This window comes from Euprymna scolopes, chromosome 23 (genome assembly GCF_053919585.1).
Source record: "Euprymna scolopes isolate OS-2025 chromosome 23, ASM5391958v1, whole genome shotgun sequence".
In the NCBI taxonomy this organism is placed as follows: domain Eukaryota; kingdom Metazoa; phylum Mollusca; class Cephalopoda; order Sepiida; family Sepiolidae; genus Euprymna; species Euprymna scolopes.
The window spans coordinates 39007730-39028315 of NC_136504.1; the positions used below are offsets into that span (position 1 = coordinate 39007730).

At 35.1% G+C, this 20586-nt stretch overlaps 1 protein-coding gene across 3 annotated transcripts in view; it reads left to right on the plus strand.

The window, feature by feature from the left end:
- Nucleotides 1-20586, plus strand: part of LOC145245845 (uncharacterized) — a 152734-nt gene that overhangs the window by 45138 nt on the left and 87010 nt on the right. For all 3 annotated transcript variants that reach the window (XM_080107505.1, XM_080107506.1, XM_080107507.1), the window contains 2 exons: nt 1520-1741; nt 8900-9112. In XM_080107505.1, coding sequence (XP_079963631.1) covers nt 1520-1741; nt 8900-9112 — 435 coding nt within the window. The remainder of the gene's footprint in view (nt 1-1519; nt 1742-8899; nt 9113-20586) is intronic.

A 20586-nucleotide genomic window follows, 5' to 3' on the forward strand; every position in this document is an offset into this window, starting at 1 on the left:
TGCGTATCCAACAGTTTTTTTTTTCTTCTTTTTTCTTTTTTGCTAACGTGTATGCAAGTAAGCATGTTTTGTTTTTCTGTTTTTCACTGGGTTTTTTTTTATAATTATAGACAACTTGTTTTTTTCATTGCTTATGTTCTTTAACATTTTGGTTTCTTTAAAAGTGTTGGCAGGGGAGAAAAGAAAAATTATCCTTTGGACAGAAGAAAAAAAAATGATTGGCATTTTTTTTTTAAATTCTTGAAATTTCTTTTTTCTTTTGTGTGAGAACTTGCCTATTTTTTTTTTTCTTTTAAAGTAAAGAACTCGCCTCAGTAAATTTGAGGGGATGATTATTTTATACGCAAAATTTTGCTGGAATTTAACTTCACTCTTGAGTTGAAGAGTTTGTTTTGTGAACAAATAGTTTTTATTTTTTTTTGTAAACAATCGTTCTCCACTTTGGTTGACTGTTTTTAAATATTCAGTAGCTATATTTATATATGTATATAAATATTCAAATTGCTAGTTCATCACTGATTTTCGTAACCGGCATATTATTTTGTTGATGTAGTAATGCTAGCTTAATTTTTTGTTCAACACTGCTGTGTGATTAGATGGGTCCTCTATCACTACTTCATTACTGATGTGGTGAGGACAAAATTCCCAATGAATTTCTTGAATTGATGAGGGACTCGTCAGGCATTGGGGTTTCAGCATGAGTGCATTTTTCGAATCCTTCTGTCGCCACTGATGTGGATCCAAAAAATATATTAATCAAAAGATTACAAGGATAGGATAACAGGTAAGTGGAGCTTACTATCTGGTCGTGTCCATTACAGGTAGTAATATATGCTGTATACTACTAGTACTCCTGCTGATTCTAAGGTATTACAATACGGCTCCCCTGAAAGCGTTATCTCACATCATGATATAGTACTGGAAGAGTCCATGATGCAGGTAACTTCTGGTCTAACAATAGTGGTTGAAGAAATTTCTTGTAATTGTTAAAAGAAAGAAGTTTAGTATTAGAATGTTTCTATTTATTTGCCTCCCCACAAGAGCAGAGTTAGACACAAGGTCTGTTTTTAATGTGGGGGAAATCCACCTCCCCAAAAGGGGCACTCTGGATAGGAACAAAAAGTAAAAATTGTCTTAGTCATGAAGTATCTCTCCTCCACTGACTGAGGATAGAAAATGTGAAGTATAGCATCATAACAGATACTACACTGATTACCATCAATTTACGGCCCCATTGCACTACACAGTGACGGTCATTTTCTGAGGTTACTGCCATTGCTTTGGATATGTGTACATCTTTTTTCCCTCATGTCTGTTATAGAGGGTAATGTCATCAGCAAATATATGCATCTCAGATGCAATTTTAACAGGGAAGGGATAAATATCAGGAATAATAAAGGTCTAAGAATCGACCCATGAGACCCTTCTGCAATACCTCAGGTATTCTTCTTGTTTTAATATATTAGCAAAATTGAATTTCTTAATTACAAATTTACACATGAATTTTTCTCTTTGACAGGTGGATGTTATTGTCAGTAGTATTCATCCTTCATTAGATTTAAAAAATGGAAGACTCTCAAAAGCTATACTCGATAAAGCAGGTATACTAATGCAAAATGAGTGTTATAGACAATATAAATATGACCTTGACTTTCCAAAGATTGCAATCGCAAATGGCTATAATTTATCAGCAAAATATGTTTTCTTTGGAGCAATTCCACCCAATGAAGAACCTAATGAAGTAAGTATTACACTTTTTTGTTTCAAAACATTTTTGTGAATTGCATCAAAAAGTCTAAAAATAAATGAATAGGAGGTGCTGATACTTGATTAAATCACTCAATGAGAAGCCTTGATTGATTCTTCTTTTATAAAAGTAAAAAAAACAATCTCTTCACTTCCTTAGGTTTTATACTCTCTTTCTCCTTTCCATAATTCATCACTTCCCCGTTTCCCATATCTTAATAAAATTTTCATTAAAACAACATTTTTGTCATAACACTTTCTTCCATGGGATAAGTTAAATCCATGTTCTTTTCATTCATTTAAGTCCTAAACAAATGTAATCATTTGTGAAGCGTAAGAAAAGTGTAGTGCAGACTTGCATTGCAATCTAAATGGTTGCTTGCATGTTTTTTGCTATGGACAGCTGAATTAAGTGAGGTGAATCTCAGATGTGAGTACATGCATCATGAGTTAAAGCAAGGCTAATGTGTGTGTGAATTCTGTAATCGACTCAGTTGAAGAATTTACTTTTATGTAAGCCAGAAGATGCGGTCACATTTACAGCATATTCAGAAATAAAAAAATAGTTGATTTCCAACATTGAATTCTGAATGTATTTATTACTGTTTAACTGACAAACTAAAATACAATAGATTGGCAGCGTGCAAAGAATTTTGTATCGACCCATGCACATAGCTTGCCTATGCACTATTAACAAGTTTATAAACAAAGACGTAAAGAAAGTCCACCAATTTACAAAAAAATGTTGAGGACTTCAAAAGTTTTATATAAGAATTTTTAAATCAACAAGAAAAATAGCTGAAATAGTAAAGATAATAAAAGGCTTGAAAATGCCTCAATTGACAGTAGAAATGATCTTCAAAACTTTTAGAAAATTTCTCAAAGGAAATCAATCAAAGTAATTAAAGAATTTAGGTACAGGCCAGAAAATGTGGTCACATCTGCAGCATACAAGACAGTACAAGACAATCTTTTATAAACATTGTTCTACATGGTCAGATGAAAAAAAAAAAAAAAAAAATTGACTGGGAAATTGAACATGAAAAGTTTGTTAATTACATACTTTCAAAACTTCAAAATATATTTTGTTTCAGGAAACCATTTTGTTTTTTAACAAAAAATTAACAAAAGGAGTTCACTTTTTAACATGTGTTGATAATGGCTTAATCTGACCAAAAAGGATACGGAAGATTATGTTACATTTGCTAGCATAGTGAATAGAGACAAATTCAAACTCTACTAACTTAATCGATGAAGTGTTCAGATGTGTCATATTTGAAAGTCGCTGGAAAAATGTTGGGATCATTCTACCACTCCAGTAGATATCACACTGCTGATGAAATTCTCTATCTGTATAAGAGCGCTAAGTACGTCCTAGGATGGAGTACTGTTGCCACATCTGGCTAGATGCTAGAAACAACTTATCCTGCCTTGACAGAATTTAAAATAAACTTTGTAGCCTAGTAGGGAATGCCCTTTTCTCTTCTCTGCAACCTCTTTCCCTCAGAAGAGACGTTGTGAACCTGTCTCTGCTCTATTGTTATTTTCATGGCCAAGTGCTCATCTGAGTTCCAGTCTATGGTTCCCCTTGCTAAACTTTCATGAAAAACACTTGTCTAGCTGAAACCACTATCAATAATTTCCCTCACTCTTTACCTGTGCCTAAACCTAAATGTAGATTCCATAAATAAAGCTTTTTTCTTAGAACTGCATGCCTGTGGAAGTCTCTTCCACATGTCCCTACTTTCCAACTGGTCTGTTAGTTCACTTAGTATGAACACTTATTATATGAATATTTTTTTAATTCTGGAATCACATTTTTTTTTTAAATAATCATTTCCACAAAATATGAAGTCATTTACATGCATTACCAGAATATCCATCAAGTTCTTGGATAAATCGTTCCAAAGAAACAGTGCATTGTCATATGTACTTACCATTCCTTTTAGTTTAGCTAATTCCCTTGTAACTCTCTTGTACCATGAACAGGGCACATCATTCAATCCATAAATACATCTTTTCAGCTTCCACACTTGTGACTCTGGACATGCCTCAGATGGTGGTCTGAGAAATACTTCTCTCTCTAGCATATCACCTTGCAATAATGCTGAGGTGAAATCAGGGATCTCCACCTGCCAATTCTTAACAGAGGCTGTTAACATTACAAGACACATAGCTTCATGACTGCATGTTGGAGAGTCTGCTTTTAGGTTGTGTGAATTTTCTTCATACCACATGCTACAAGATGAGGTTTTGTCATCTTTTTTGTTATCCTTAACTTTCTCTGTTATCATCCATCTTGTTGATATGCATTTTTTGACCTATGTTAGGGACACAGTAATACACTTCATGAGTTATCAGGGTTTTCTTTTTTCTTTCTCCTTTGTATCAATCACATTTTTTGCTTGTTCTTATTCAGTTGTGAGGAAAACGTATTCTTAATTAACTCCTTCTGTTAATTGGGGAAGTCTTCGCTACTTATCAACCTTATCCCAATTGATTCACACTGGGCATTCATTTTTTGCAGCTGGTTCTATATTCCACCAATGGCCATAATTTCCAGTTGATTTTGGTTGTGTACTCATAATCTTTTTTTTTTCTCCACTCATTACTTCCAATAATTTTATAGTCAACTATTTTCCCTTTACTCGGCCTAATAGTATTGTCTTTCAGTTCTTTTCTGTTACTATTGGAATTTTCATCATGCTGATCTTCAACTTTCTCTGCTAAGACTTCATTCATCTCATTTAAGGGAATTGTATTTTCTTTATTTCTTGGCCTACCAAGGTCTTTGTTCATCTTCATCAAGTGACATGGATGCATCCTGTAGAATGCTTCTCCATGTCGGATCAATACACATTAACCCTCTTTACCCAAAACTCTAGCAGAGCCACGCCATCCTTTATTGTCCCCTGTCACAAATTGTTCATGCACATAATGTCTTATATTAAATCGTAGTGCTCTCTGAATTTTTTCACTTGATTCAGCCTCCATAAACTTTTTTTCTTGTAGAATGTAAAGCATTTAAATCGACTCTAACCATATCACTGGTTGTTGCAATGTCTAATGCGGATAACTGATGGCATAATTTATATTTGATCCAAAAACAAGCTCATTTGGGTTATGTCCAGAATAATTCTGAAGAGCATTTTTGGCACTAACAGCCGAAGCACATGCTATTTCTCATCTTCCAATGTTTTTTTCCATTGCTCCAGCCAATATTAAATTATGATGTTCCACAGTGCCATTACTAAATGGACTTTCAGCGGCTGGAGTGCAAGTTTCGATATTCATTTTTTCATTCATCTCTCTATAACCATCATTATTGAATTCTCCCCCATTATCACTTAAGAAGCGTTTAGGAACTCCAAAATTTGCTATCCACATTAAAAATATGTTGCAAATAATTTCTCACTCTTCTTGGTTTTAATCAGCCTGTCAGCAGTTAAGTATAAAATCCAAAATTGATTATGTCTGAATTCTTTTAAATCCATACATACAGTCTCATTAAACCGGTTTCCAAGAGCCAATCCCACCACCGGACGAAGAGAGGGTCTTCTAAGCCTTAAACAAACTGAATACGGATCACAGGCATCCTTAATAAGAGCCAGAAATTCCTTATCATTAAAAACCCTACTGCCTCTCACCAATGATACCAATTTCTCTTTTAATGCATGAGCAAACAGTGTATGTAATTTTTCAGCCTTTGTTTTTTTCTCCATTCTAGTGTATTTTTTTAAGCTTCACAATATAACACAAAGTTTGGTGACTTTTAGCCTGGAAAAGCATATTTGTTAATGGAAGACTATAATCTCCAGAAGTTGTCTTTTGCAATTTTATATATTTGCCTAAAATCTTACAGCTGTCATTTTTTAAATTTAGTATCATGCCAGCAGTTTTCATTAATTTATGACTTTGTAATAAGGGTAAACCATTTTTGTACAATGTCAGCCTCAATGTATGCTCAGACACCTTTTATGCCTCATATAGTTATCGGAAATTTAACTGCTTTAATTGCCTTTACCTCCTCTCCATCACCAAACAAAATGTCCTGTTGGATTTAAAAGTCTTCACTAACTGTTTATCTCAGTCATTTAATGTACCAAAAAATACATTAAACCAAAGTTCTCCAGAAACAGTTTTAGAACAGGTAGAATCCAACACTGCCATACCCAGTGTCTCTTTTACAAGATTGGACATTTTCATATTAGAATCATTTATCAATGTTCGATTACAGGACTCGGAATTAATTAATGACAGGTGTACATGGTCTGAATCCACAACAGTGTAAATATTTCTAGGACTAAAACCAGTACAGTCTCTAGCAAAATGCCTAATAGAACCACATTTGAAACCGACATATTGTCTTACCTTGTCTGTCCGTTAGATTTGTTTTGTTTCCCCAATAGAATTTTTGTTCCCTTTTACTTCTGTTCCGATTGAATTTTACAGTTTAAATTTCTTCCTTGAAAAATCGTTTTGCATTCCAATGAAGAAATATCAGAAAACACTTTTTTAAGGTATCCTTCATTGCTGCATAAGTTAAACTTCCACATGTTGTCCTTGCACTAATTTTTCGTTTTCTTTCCCTACATTCGCTGCATTTAAAACAAAAAATGCTTGAACTCCTTCCGGCAGAGAAATTCCATATTTAGGTAATTTCTGGTACAAGAATTCATAAGGCACTAAAAAGTCGTTTATGTTTATTCCAGCAGGTCTTTTGTAAAAGTAAAATTCCTTGAATGGCATGTATGCCATTGTGTTTTCATCCCTTAAAAATATCCAACTTGTCTGTAATTATTTTTAATCCATTAGTTCGGCCGATATCTGTAATGTTTAAGTGTCAAATTCTTTCTTATATGTTTTGTGGCAATGACAAAAATACTACTGAGCCCTGTTTTTCCTTAGGTAAATCCGTGAAGATGGACCATGTAGTTATATCTTGTTTCCATTTGATGTACATTTCTTCATTCTACAAAATAGGTTGCTGTTTTGTAAATGCCGCCATCTTTCTTTCAATTGTGTTACAACATATATAATGTCTGTCACACAAAAAAACTATGCTCTGCAACCAATGTTAGTTCACTTAGTACATTCCACTACATTGGATGAACACGTGTTACTGATAGCCAGATGCCATATTTAATATCCACTCGAGACAAGAGAAATAACTAAATATAAAGAAGAAAGCCACCAAGTTCGATAACTCTAACTTTAACTTTATATAATTTACGAAATTTCCACTACTAACGATTACTATGATATTGTTCCATTGATTACCAAACCCTCATTAACCCTTATCCTAGAATGGCCTCTGGATCTTGATAAGTGGTGACTTCTTTGTAAAAAAAACATAAGATCATGTCTATTATTAAAACTAGTACAAGACTTGAAGTTGACATTACAAAATATTGCTCAAGAATGTCAATTAATGACACCATGACACTGAAAAAAAATGAAAGATCAAAAACTTTTTTCCTTTAAAATCAATCTTTCTTATGGATGAGGTCAGAACAACTTGGATGAAAATTGTTAATTTAAAAATAAGGAATGTCATAATTATGGCAATAGAAGACATAAGAAATGTAGAAAAGAATCTGAAATTATAATGAAATTATAAAAAAAAAAGGGAAATTTCAATTAGACAAAAGGTTTGATTTAAAGTTAATAAATACATTAACATGGATAAAAATCAGTAGAAAAATGCCCATAAAATAACCATTATTATTTTATTTATTTTTTTTTTTTCGTGAATGCTAAACTTAAAGCATTCATCATGGATCAATATCCAAACCGGTTTGGAACTAGTTGGAGGGAGTCATTTGATTTATGGAACCTGCCAATAAATATATTTTGTAATAACATAAAGGCAGCTTGAAATGGTGAAGAAAATTTTAAAAGAAAACTTGGCGCATATTAGAATTTTTTTTTTTTTTTTAATTTAAAAAAATCAAATTTTACAAATTTTAACAATTAATGATTTTTGTCAGCCATTGATTATCTCTTACATCTGGAGAGGTTAAAAAGAAAAGAAATAGTCTTTCTGTATTTTTTTACTTTCTTTCCACCTTCACACTAAGCTTTCAAATGACAATTTTTGTAGGTTTTCGAATATGCTGAAAACGAATATCCACAAGCTTAGTATTACATAAATTAAGCTAAAGCTGTTAAAAAAAAAATTAGTTTGTAAAAATCTAACAATTTGTTGCTTATTTCTAAAAGGTTAAAAAGTGCCAAAAATAGGCTCTGGATGATGGCTGACCCCTTCAATGTGCAACTGTCACGTAATGCACTACACAATTCAGGTGATTACCTATCCAATGAGCCTTCATTTGTTAAATTCTGACCAATATATATATATATATATATATATATATATATATATATATATATATACTGGTAGCCCAATTGAATATTAAAATGCTCATATCTTTCGTTATCTGTATGAAACTACAGTGCCAGCAAAAAGAAAGTCCGTAATTGTATTTTTTTTTAAATTGACATGAACACTAGAATATTTCAATTAAAAGTCAAATATGAAGAGGTAAAATTATAGGAGAATAAAAGGCCAATCAAATGAGGTATAGTTTGTTTGAACAGTTAAATTAAATTTAGCTTTGAATTTGCAGTTTTTGAAAAGATTACAAGTGCAAACTTTCTTTTTGCTGCCTGTGTACATAAAAATTTGAAGTCTTTTTGAAGATTGTAATATTTTATGACAATTGGTAAAAAACAATTTATATTTTCAAAACCAATAAAATATGCCCAAATCTGCCTACATTTGAATGTATAGTGTCATGGCAGGCCAGCTTCGATTTTGCTGCTTTTGGATGAATTTTGTCTAGTTTTGCTTGGTTATCTCCCCTGTGCATATAAGGCAACCAATTTTATTTCATTTATGTTAATTGTAAATCTGTTTAATGTTTTTGTCTGCTAGAAATATTTCAATATTTATTGAAGAATGTTTTAAAAAAAAGCATTGGATATTGGTATTTAGTCTATTTATTCTTGTAATAGGTATATCAGCTTACATTGCAACACTTTATTATGTAGATAAAAGGAAGCAAATTTTATTTCAGAGTTGATTGTAGTACATTTATATTTATTGTTTAATGTTTGTCCTTTGTTTTTCTTCCTATTTTTTTTCTGCTAGAACATTTCAATATTCATTGAAAAATGTTTAGAAAAAGCATTGGATATTGGCATTACATCTATTGCTTTTCCTGCTCTTGGAACTGGCAACCTGAACTATTCACCCCAAAAAGTTGCGGCCGAAATGGAATCTGCTATTGCAAAATTTCAAGCTAAACCACAGCAAGGTTCCTTGAAAAAGATTCTAATTATCATCTACCCAGAAGGACAAAAGGTCAGTATAAGCGAATGCTTAAATAGAAACATTATTTGATGTACATATCTAAAATATAAAATCAAGTCAACCAGATTTTAAAAGTTGGACCTTAATAAAATTTGTTACTCTTGCAATATTTGACCAGATCGTCAGGTTTTTAAACCAATCATAGCTCAAGCTTGACTGGCAACTATCAGATTAAGCCAAGCGAAGTAACAGACGCAGATGAATCCAAAACAAACAAACCAGAAAAAAAGAAAAATGGAAATGCAATAAATAAAAATAACAAAAACGTACTGTAAATTTACTGATTTTATATATATATATATATATATATATATATATATATATATATATACTAGCAGTCCAGCCCGGCTTTGCTCAGGCCTCTGTACTGTTCATAACTTTATGTGTATATGTGTATATATATATATATATATATATATATATTAAAAAGTTTGATTCATGTGCAGTAACCTACATCTAAGATTTCAAATGATTAAACCCAAAATTGGCAGAGGAGTTTGGTAGAGTTTGCAAAGGTCAACTTTTCAACTTTGACCTCTTGACAGCCAAAGTTTCACCCAAAAACTGATTAAATATCTTGCCTTTGTATATGCAATCGTTATTAAGAGGGCATTCATTTTTATTTTGGCAGTTACATTTGTTACTAGGTATTGGGTCAGTTGGTAATTCACTCATAAACATTAGTATATTCTAAAGCTTTATTTCAATCCTCTGTTTTAAGGGAAACTATAAATGCATATAAAATTAATAAGAATAGCACCTCATGAATAGGATATATAATTTGAGTTGACTGAACAAATTCGATTTAAACTGAAAAAGGGATTTAAGATGAAACTAGTATAAATCTTGAAAAAATGCATTATTCCATTTGCGTTTTTGGCCTCTTCTTTTTATTTTTATTCTTATCTCTATGTTTCTTCTTGTTCCCCCTTTCCTTCCCTGATCCAGTCTCTATATCCAGTACACAACCTGACCTCAATTAAACGACCGGTCAAACTTTTTTATGAGTCTTTGAACTTTATTTAAAGAGATATCTATTCTGCTATGTATGTATATATATATATATATATATATATATATATATGTGTGTGTGTGTGTGTGTATGTATATATGTGTGCATGTATATATGGATATATATGCACATGTGTTCACCCCACTTCCTACCTTTCACCACTACCTCCTCTCCCTACAACTAACACCTCACCCCACTAATAATAATATAGAATTCTAATGAAAAGGATACCACCAGACTTTGAATTATTTTCGCTGGACCCACAAACAAATTTATACAAGAACTTGCCCGATTCAGATATCTACGAAGCTATGCGGATTACCCAATATATAACTTGGATTACCCAATATAAAACTTGGACCTTATTACCCAACTGCTGTAAAGAACGTCCACCATGGATTTTACCACGCAATCTGGATCTACAATTTTCATATCCTTTTATTCAAATCCTCTTGCTACAGGACTTCTGATTATTAATTATTTTGACTTTGACTTTCCATGCCTCACTGACTTTAGAAAATAGGGTACATACCTTTATAAGTATTTGCTAATATTTTCTCTCCTCTGATGAGATGGTAGACATCGAAACCCTATAGGGTAAGGAGATTAATTTTCTAAAGTATTCTTTGTCTTGCTTAGAATAATAAAAATCTTTGATATGAAACTCAACCAGTTCATTTCAATAAGGGTTTTTTGAAATTCATTGAATCACAATTTAATTTATTTCCTCTATCTTGCATATCAAGCAATTCTTATTTAGATGGGATAACTTACAGAATATTACCGCCAGTAATATTTTGTAAATCTTATAATCACATGTAATGCTTATCTTTTAGAAGGGATGATGTATGTATTTGTTCTTTGGTATTGACTGTTCGTAGTAGTATTGTCTTAGTGTGAGATTAGGGTCTTAGGAGTGTTCATATTGTTGAGATGGAGACATTGTGAGATATAGAGACAGAGTACATATAAATACACTTTGAGAGGCGATTTGATATATAGATAGATAGACCGAGAGATAGTGCGTTTATACTTTTGACAGTTATGTGAACGGGAGTGCTTCTATAACATTTATACTTTGACACATATACTTTCTAACACATTTTTTTTAGATGATGATTTTATCAAGGTTCTTATAATATAAATGGACAATACCTTTTCTGTTGAATAACAACACGATGACGCAGATGCAAAAACACATGATGACGTCCTTTATTTTATGACCGGTCCTGATTTCGCTCGAGGAATTCAAAGTTTCTTTATATGGCTTTTCTTCTCTAACCTCCGCTTCCAAGGTTTTGGTGTCAGCCTGTCTCTCTAGGCTCTTCTTCCCTCTTTCTGCCAGACTGCATTTAAAACTCTACCTATATTGAGAACTCGTCACGTCATCGCATGATTAAACATGTGCTCACCGAGCATGTTTCCTTGACATGCGTCACGTTGCAAAACTTGACATGACCCCGAGTTCAGTAACCTATTTTCCGAGTAACCTCATTACAAAATATGTTTACAATTTCAATTGACGATTAAATTCCTTATTTTAATTTTCGTTTTTACAACAGAAACAAATTCCATATCTAACTCATTTGTGTGAGCTAAACAATTGCGATTCCACATTCCTTATTTTCAATAAGATTTTGTATTTATTTTAACTTATGATTGGAATTTTCAATTCCAAATCTAGATTCGCAAGTTCGAATCCTTGACTATCCTATTTTCATATTTACTCACAAGAACAGGCTTCTGTTATTGTAACAAGAGGTTCCATACCAACTGATTGTTAAGTAAAAAATTATTCTGAAGTATATATATATATATATATATATATATATATATATATATATATAAAGCGACTGTGGAATATTACACTTTTGATTACTTTCGATTAAAATGGAACAAAATTTAAATTTCCATTCCATTTTTAGAACAAACGTAAAACACAGCATCTTTCGCAAGTTATACAGAATTTTTGTAATAATTACAAATTTAAATAATTGTGCATTTATTCAAACGGTCCTTCATCTCACTAGGTCAATCCATCTCCCTCCCCCACCAAGAATATATATAATAAACTCCCTATACATAAATTCAAGGTTTCTTTTTTTTGTTTATTAAGGGATAAGGGTTATTGCGTGTACAGTATGTTAGTGTTGAGATTTGATAAAGTGTCTCACTTAAGGGGTGGTTCATCAGGAATTTGTTTATGTTGGACTTGAAGACATCCAAGTTGTAGTCAGGTGGGAAACAGGCAAACGGAAGAGAGTTCCACAGGCGTGCACTTCTAAGAAAGAAGCTTTTTTCATGGAATGTACGTTTTGGTTTTGGCACAGATAAAGAGTGGGGAAAATCTTTGACAGTGGTTTCAGCTAGACGGGTGTTTTTCGTGAAAGATTAGCGAGGGGGACCAGGGATTGGAGCTCAGACGAGCACTTGCCATGGAAGTAATGACAAAACAAAGACAGGCTCGCAACGTCTTTCCTGTGGGAGAGAGGTTTCAGGGAAGACAATTGCAGACAATTTATTGTTAAAAATTACTTAGTCCGGCTCGGATGATTGTTAATATGGGAACTCGATGAAATAGCCCATTTTTCAATCAAATTGATTGATTGCTTGCTCTAATTGGGGACCCATTGCAATGCACCTGGAGGAAGTTTCACATGCCTCCTCACAATAACTTAGTTCACAATATATTGTAGTCTACATTACACTGTAGAGAACCTACTGTTGATTTTATAAAAGATTTTTTTATATATAATAGCTTGCATTAAAGTTTAAAATGCAAAGGTCATTTATCATGCTTTAATTGTGCTTTAAACAAAAACATTCATTTTTAAAATGCCCCTTGTCATATCAAAGAACCTACTGTTGATTTTATATGCCTGGCATTACTGGTTGTGTGGTGATAATGGCTTGAATTTAAGTTTAAAATATAAAAGTCAAGTATCATTGTGAAATTATGCTTTAAACAGAAACATTAATTTCGAATGTGTCTTGTGTCATATCAAACAGCCTACTGTTGATTTTATATGGTGGGGCTTTCGGCTTGTGTGGTAATAAAACTTCTCAAATGCACTTGTGATGTTAGGCTGTGTAAGGTGTTAACTTTAGCCCAAATCGCCTGTTCCTTCTTTCATTGGATTATTTTGATTATTGATACCTATCAAAGACATTCTGACAGAAGACCTATCTAAGAACACTGCCAGGTTCATAAAGTACCTTAGTATGAAATTCCATAAAAATTGACCCAGCTATTTGGATTCACCAAGGATGCATGTCTATTGTCTCAACCTTTAACCGATATCTGCTCGCATATTTCTGGGTCAAATTATGCATTCTGTTAGACAATGATGGAAATACCAAATTCTTAACATTTGAATCCATTTGCATGTGGGCAACCCACTGAATGTTTTTCTTCTTGGCGTTGCCTACCAATAGCTAACATTATTTTACAACCTTGCTACTCGGACTTCGGGTTAGTGGTAAAAAAAAAAGTTTGTTAATTACCTTAAAAAGTTAGGATGACCTATGTTACATTTAGGTACAAAACTGATTCCCCACTCTAAATTCTAAAATAATTGCTTTTTTTTTTTCTCTTTCTGTCAAGTTTTTCAGTGAGTTCAAGTATTTTCACCTAAAATAAGTAGAATCTGAAGAGATGGAGTAACAGAGTGTGCCAATCTGCAAATTTTCCAAAATTAGAAGAATTTAAATTATAGAAATTGCCTGTTGGTAACATGCTAATTTTATTTTTTTATTATTTATTTTTAATTTAATCTAATTTTTTTTTTTTTTTTACAATTGCAATTCCCCGCAGCAGACGATAACTTTTCATACATATTATCAATTGCTTGTTATAAACGAAAAAATTTTTAAATTCTAACATTTCTCTCTCTTCCTCTCTTGACGATTAGGGGCGATTACATTTTTGTTTTTATCTGTTCTTTTATTTTTTAAATTGTTGTGAGGTTATCAATGAAAGTGCTCAATATCCTTAGCATAGCAGCTGTGTTCAAACCAAACTTCATGTTGACCCGGGCAATGCTTGGAATCCAGGCTAGTCTATTATATAAAGGAAAGATGTGTGTGTGTTTATATGTCTGCTAAAAGTTTTTGTTGGCGTATCCGACTGGGTCAAAACTGAGACCATCCGAAACAGCAATCCCTCGGATCCATATCATGTGAAAATTAGAAAAAAAGATTAATTTTGTGGCAGTCGACTGGACCACATTTTGGAAGGGGTCATTTTTTACGTCACTATTTTCACAAGTCACACACATGTAATAACTAAAATTATTTTTGAAAACCTTATTTTGCAATGCCATAAGAACTCATGGCCGTGTCAACAAATGCGTTTGCCAGTAACTTTTTCCCTTCTTCTCCTCTTTTGCGTTTCTTGTTCGAGCCTGGCTGTTGTTGCTCGTTTTTATATTTTTTTGCTCACACAGGCAACTTGTTGCTATTTTGATTGAAAGTAAAATTGTTTTGATTCATTTATTTATTTTTTTAGGGGTGGGGTGGGGGTCCAGCGCACGTGCAATAAAAAGTGCTTGATATTTAGAGAATAGCTTCTCTTTGTATGCCTTCTGCCAAAATATCTGGTGGGAAGGTTGTCACACACTTCTTCTTTGGGCGCTTCTATTCTTTCATTTTTGGGGGTATCGATGAAAGTGCTCAATATTCTTAGCATAAGCAGGTTTGTCTAAGCCGAGCTTCATGTCAACTCGGGCAATGCTGGGTATCCATGCTAGTCTATTATATAAGGAGCAAATGTCTGTGTGTCTGTATGTCCGTTAAAACCTTTTCTAATTTGCATCATACATGCACAATGCGGCATCGATAGAAAAAGTGATTTCTCAGACAAAAAAATATAAAAAATTGGAAAAAATCATTCATTGTCGCCGACAAGGAGAAGGTCTTGTGGAGTAGGTGTTTTTGTCGGAGACAAGGAGAAGGTCTTGTGGAGTAGGTGTTTTTGTCGGAGACAAGGAGAAGGTCTTGTGGAGTAGGTGTTTTTCTTTTTTGGAGTGTTTAGAGGGACTATTTTATACTCTCATTCCTTTATGGGAATGGTGATCAGTGAGGGCATGGCTTTCAAGATTGGGCTGAAATTCGTTCTGTGGGATGCTCAGCATTGCATTCGTCAATGGAGGATGGGAGCTTGTCTGCTGGGCCTATTTTGAGGTGGATGCTTTTGGAAGAGAGTGGGAACTGAGAGTATTTGAGGTTGTAAGCGACTTCTTGAGCTGCATGATTTTAACAAACTTGCCCTTTCCTGGATTCATAGACATTTTTATTTTAATCCTTTTCTCCTCAAATTTTGTCAAAAGTTTTTTGAGGGTCTTCTTCCTTTTCGCATTACACTCATTTAAGTGAGGGAGAATGAGGAATTTGCTGTCTTTAGATGACTTTTGAGATGATTGTAAGCCCTTAACTACCATCTATCTTCACATTACTTGAGAAGTCCCAGGTTCATTGGACTGATTATTTTGCATGTATGTCAGATAAGCGCCTTTCAAAACAGCTCCGGTATGGTGAACTTTCAAGTGGAAAAAGGCATGTAGGCGGCCAGAAGAAATGCTTCAAAGATGATCTAAAGATATCCCTCAAAGCCTTAGGGTCCTGGATATGACCTTAAACTATATCTGATGGTGTGTGGAGCCACCCTTTAATTGCCATTGCTCCCGGGTCCACTCTGATCCAGAGTAGTAGTACCTGTTAGGGTCCCAACTATGGGTTAAATAGAAACCGACTTGAAAAAAAAAACAAATATATTCTATTAAAAATGTTTTCTTCAAAATCACTGGATTTGGCATTAAATAACCTGAAAAGGGTTGATATGCCATAAAACAAAAACAACCAACCAATCAAAACCTTGGACATATGAACAAATGTAAGTGGCATGGACCAATCAAAAGAGACACCATGAAAACAGAGACAAACTGTTTCGATGAGAAAGGGGGAAAGTGCACACTACAAGTTGAGGGCAGCAAGCAACTCAACGACAGCAACTGACTGTCAGGTTCTCCACCTGTGGCCGATACTTTGAAGCCTGCATTGGCCTGCATTGGTCATCTGCCAATTCACCAAACACAATCAACTATAAACCAGAGATGTTTGTGGTCTTCATCGACAACAATGGATGAACATCATCAAGTGTACCTTTGTTTTAGCTGCAAATAGATCTCCGACTCTGGCACTGAGGTTAACACCAGCTTTGCACTCTTTTTCTCTCTTTGTGGTGGTCATTTAATTGTGAGGTTCCCATGTCACCACAGATTGAACAAGAAGTCCTACTATTTGCAACAATAATTGGGATTTTGTTGTCTATCTATCTAGTCAAAACAAAGCACAGTGTCACTAAGTCGTAAGGGGCTACTATTTAGGACCAAATTTGTAGGGATACTACGTAGGGAGTTGGGCAGCAAGATGCTGCTCACATTACACTTGTACTTTTACAGGTTAGTACAGTCTGGGGAGCAGGGGCCTGAGTGAGAATTCCAAAGTCTAGCAGTTTGAAAGAAGAAACTATTTGAGTAGAAGTATTTAAGACATCTAGGGATATCTACAATGCAGGGGTGGAATTTTGCTGCTTGTCGAGTTTGTCGGAGTATCTACGTAGAGCGTGTACTAGCGCTTTGAGTTCGTAAGAGCACTTTCCATTAAAATACTTGTAAAACAGACACAGAGATGCCTCATTTCGGAGATCCGGAGTTTATAGTGCAGGATTATTAGGTTCATGACTCTTTTCTGAACCCTGTCTAGGAGCGAGAGACTACTAGCAAATGCACCAGCCCATATGTGGAAACAATACTCCATGCATGGCCGAAATATAGCTTTGTAGGATTATAGGTAGTGTCATGTGCAATTTGTTGAATGTACGTGGATCTAGGTTTTCCTATGATTGTATGTCCATGCCATGGAGTCCACAGCAATACATTTCTCACCAGCTCTTGCTTGCTCCTCTGGTAGTGACCAGCAAATTGTAGACCTCGTTCCCTGATGGTAGTAGATATAGCAGGTAGGTTGCTATGAAATTATTTCTTTGTGAGATGATCTTGCCAAGATATATTTAATACTGTTCATAGCATATGGGTGTACATGCCATCTAGCTTTCTTTCCAGTCTTTTGGTGAGTGTCCAAGTTGTAGCACCGTAAAAAAAGACAGACTCTACAACTGTTCTGGAGAACTTTTCAGTTTGTCAGTTAGCCTTGAAGTCCATACTGGCCGCAGCTTCTTCAATGCAGCCAATGTTATGGGGAGCAGTATGACAGTGGCACGCTTTGGTCAGAGAACAAGGTACAAAAGACACTGAGCGGAAGAATCAATCATTGATCAACAGTCAGGGACAACCAGTGAGAAACTACTGAATTTCACTTGTAGTCGTAGCTGATATTATCTGAGCTATCAAAAGATTCAATGTGACTTGTTGTCCCTTATTTCTGTGATTGCTGTGAAGCAAAATTTAAAATCTCCATATCTATATATATATATATATATATATATATATATATATATATATATATATATAAAGTAGTAGCATTCGTGCATGTGTATGTCTGTGTATACAACTCTCCTATAACCACTGAGCTGATCATGACCAAACTTGGCATGATGATGGTCTCCCACCTAGGGAGGCTGCACACCATTTTTCAAGGTTACGGTCAAGGTCATAGCCTATGTGTGTGTGTGTATATATATATATATATATATATATATATATATATATATACTTTCCTACAGCCCACACCACTGAACCGATCATGATCAAACCTGACATGATAATGGTCTCCGACCTTGGTAGGGTGTACATTATTTTTCAAAATCAAAGGTTAAGGATTGGATTTTGCTGTATGCTCAGGTACTCGTAAAGTGGGTAACTGAGCGTATAGCTAAGTCCTGTGCAAAGTGTGGGTATTTTTGCTAGTAGATAAATATTCATTATAGGTGATTGACATTATGTCTTCGCATTTCATGAGGTAAACTGTTAAATGTTCTCCATCTACATGAAATACAAACATTATTAACCTCTGATATCCCAATTACTTCATATGAAGAATGTGGTCATTTGTTATTATCACTGTCTAGAGCAGTGACGGACATTTCTCTTTGTTGGCAAATACGGTATTCCATGTATTGTAATACTTGATATATTAGAGATGATGCTCTTTAGTCAAAATAACATTTTTGAAGAAGTCACTTTTCTGATTTTCAATTCGGTAGATGAGTCCCTGCGTTGGAAAAGACTGAGATGGTTTGGCCACATTCAACGCAATCAACAAGAAGAATCATTAATGGTTGACCATTAATGGTTAAGAAGAATCATTAACTTTGATGTTCCTGGAGTCTGTCCAAAATGGATGGTCTTGAGAGAGGTGGAGTGGTCACATCAAGCAGACTTGAAAGATAATAGTTTAACAGAAACATTGGCAATGGATCGAATCAAGTTTGAACAAGTTGACAATTCACATGTCCAGCCCTCGAACTAGGGGAACAAGCGATGATAAACGTGCAGTAATAGTAGTAACATCTATTGATATGCTGTGTATCATCTTTTATGTAAAGTGTCTATATGATCGTGTCTACGTCATCTTGCTCTATCGTGTTTGTGTGGATGTTCTAATGGCCTCTTTTAATTGGCCTTCGGGCCAAGAGCAAAATGTAGTATCTGTTCCGGCAGATGCTGCAATCAAAGACCATTGTCCTTGTGGCAATGGGCTTCTGGTCCATGTAGGGGCAACCCTATATACCAAGAGTCTCTCACTATCCAGCTCCCATTTCCCACCTCTCGGGAGCTGGTCCCCTTTTCCCTCCCCCCTCTCCACATTAAAAAACGGCCTCATGCCTAATTTGCTCAGTGGAGAAGCAAATAAACACAGCCTCTTTTAAATCGTTCACATTGTGATTGTTTCTTCAAACTCGCACACGTGCATCTTCCCTATTTCATCATATACAAGTCTTACATATATTTATGCAGTCGGGTGTGCATATACGTGGTCAAGGACCTTTAAGTTGTGTACAAGGGGTGTGCAATAAGTAATGCCCTTGCCCCACTTCCATTTGTCTGATCTAGCTGAAATTTTGCATGTGCAATGATTTATATCTCTATGGGTTATGTGGCAAATAACAGCGCTGAAATAATGGTGGTTTCTGTTTTACAGGTGTTTGAACTGAGTCAGGTGTGAAATAGAGCCTGTTGAATGTCGAGCAGTGATCCGGTTTTTGTATTTGAAAGGACGCACACCACAAGAGACTTTTGATGAAATGAAAGAAACTTATGGTGATAATGCCCCATCATATGACCTTGTAAAACGCTGGTATTGTGAATTCAAACGTGGCTAGAAGTCTGTGGAAACAGCTCCCAGACCTGGTCACCCCCCCACCCTTCTGCCATTGATGAGGCATCTGTCCGTCAAGTTGAGGCTGCCATTTTGGAAGATCGGAGCATTACTATTCAGCAAATAGCCCAAAATGTCAAGATTAGTACAGGGTCTGTGGAAACTATCATTCATGACCATTTGCATATGCAGAAGATGTCTGCCAGATGGATTCCCAGGTTGCTTACACCATTCCAGAAGCGAGAACGTGTTGAGTGCTCAAGGATGAATTTGGAGATGTGCTAAGAAGATGAGTCAAAGTTTTTCAAAAGACTGATTACACAATGAAACCTGGGTCCATCACTATGATCCAGAGACCAAAGCCCAGTCAATGCAGTGGAAGCACTTGGACTCACCACCTCCAAAGAAGGCAAGGATGCAGCCCTCAGCTGGCAAAGTCATGCTCACAGTCTTCTGGGACCAAGACGGAGTAGTGATGACAGATTTTCTGGCAAAGGTTACCACAATTACAGGAGCCTATTATGCTTCACTTTTGAGGAAATTAAAGGAAGCTATCAAAATCAAGAGGCAGGGCAAGATCAGCAAAGGTACCCTCCTCCTGCAGGACAACGCTCTGATCCACAACTCGCAGGTCGCCAGATCAGAAGCACAGGCGTGTGGTTATGAAATCCTCCCCCATCCTCCCTACTCTCCTGACCTTGCACCCTCTTGTTATGGAGAGGCAAAGTGCAAATGAAATCAAAATCCAGGCCAACAAAAACGTAACCCGAGGATTGTGATGACTTGGTCCTATGACGCAAATCGTTTTATGGGTCAGGCCGGTTTATGGAGCAAGGTGCGAATGAACTCATGTTCAGGTTGACAAAAATATAATCCGGGAATTGTGATTACCTGGAGAGGACATAATTCGGTCGGGGGTAAAAGCAAAACACCGAGCTGGTTAAAATATGGGTCAATGACGTCAATTGGTTTATGGGTTATCAGGTCGAAAGTCCATAAAAGTGAGATGGCAAACAAAAACAAAGCAGAGACACGGAGATGAGGAACGAGAAACAGACGACGAGGAACTGCCTGTCACGTTTGCAACCTACACCTCTCCCACCCCCACCACCGTATT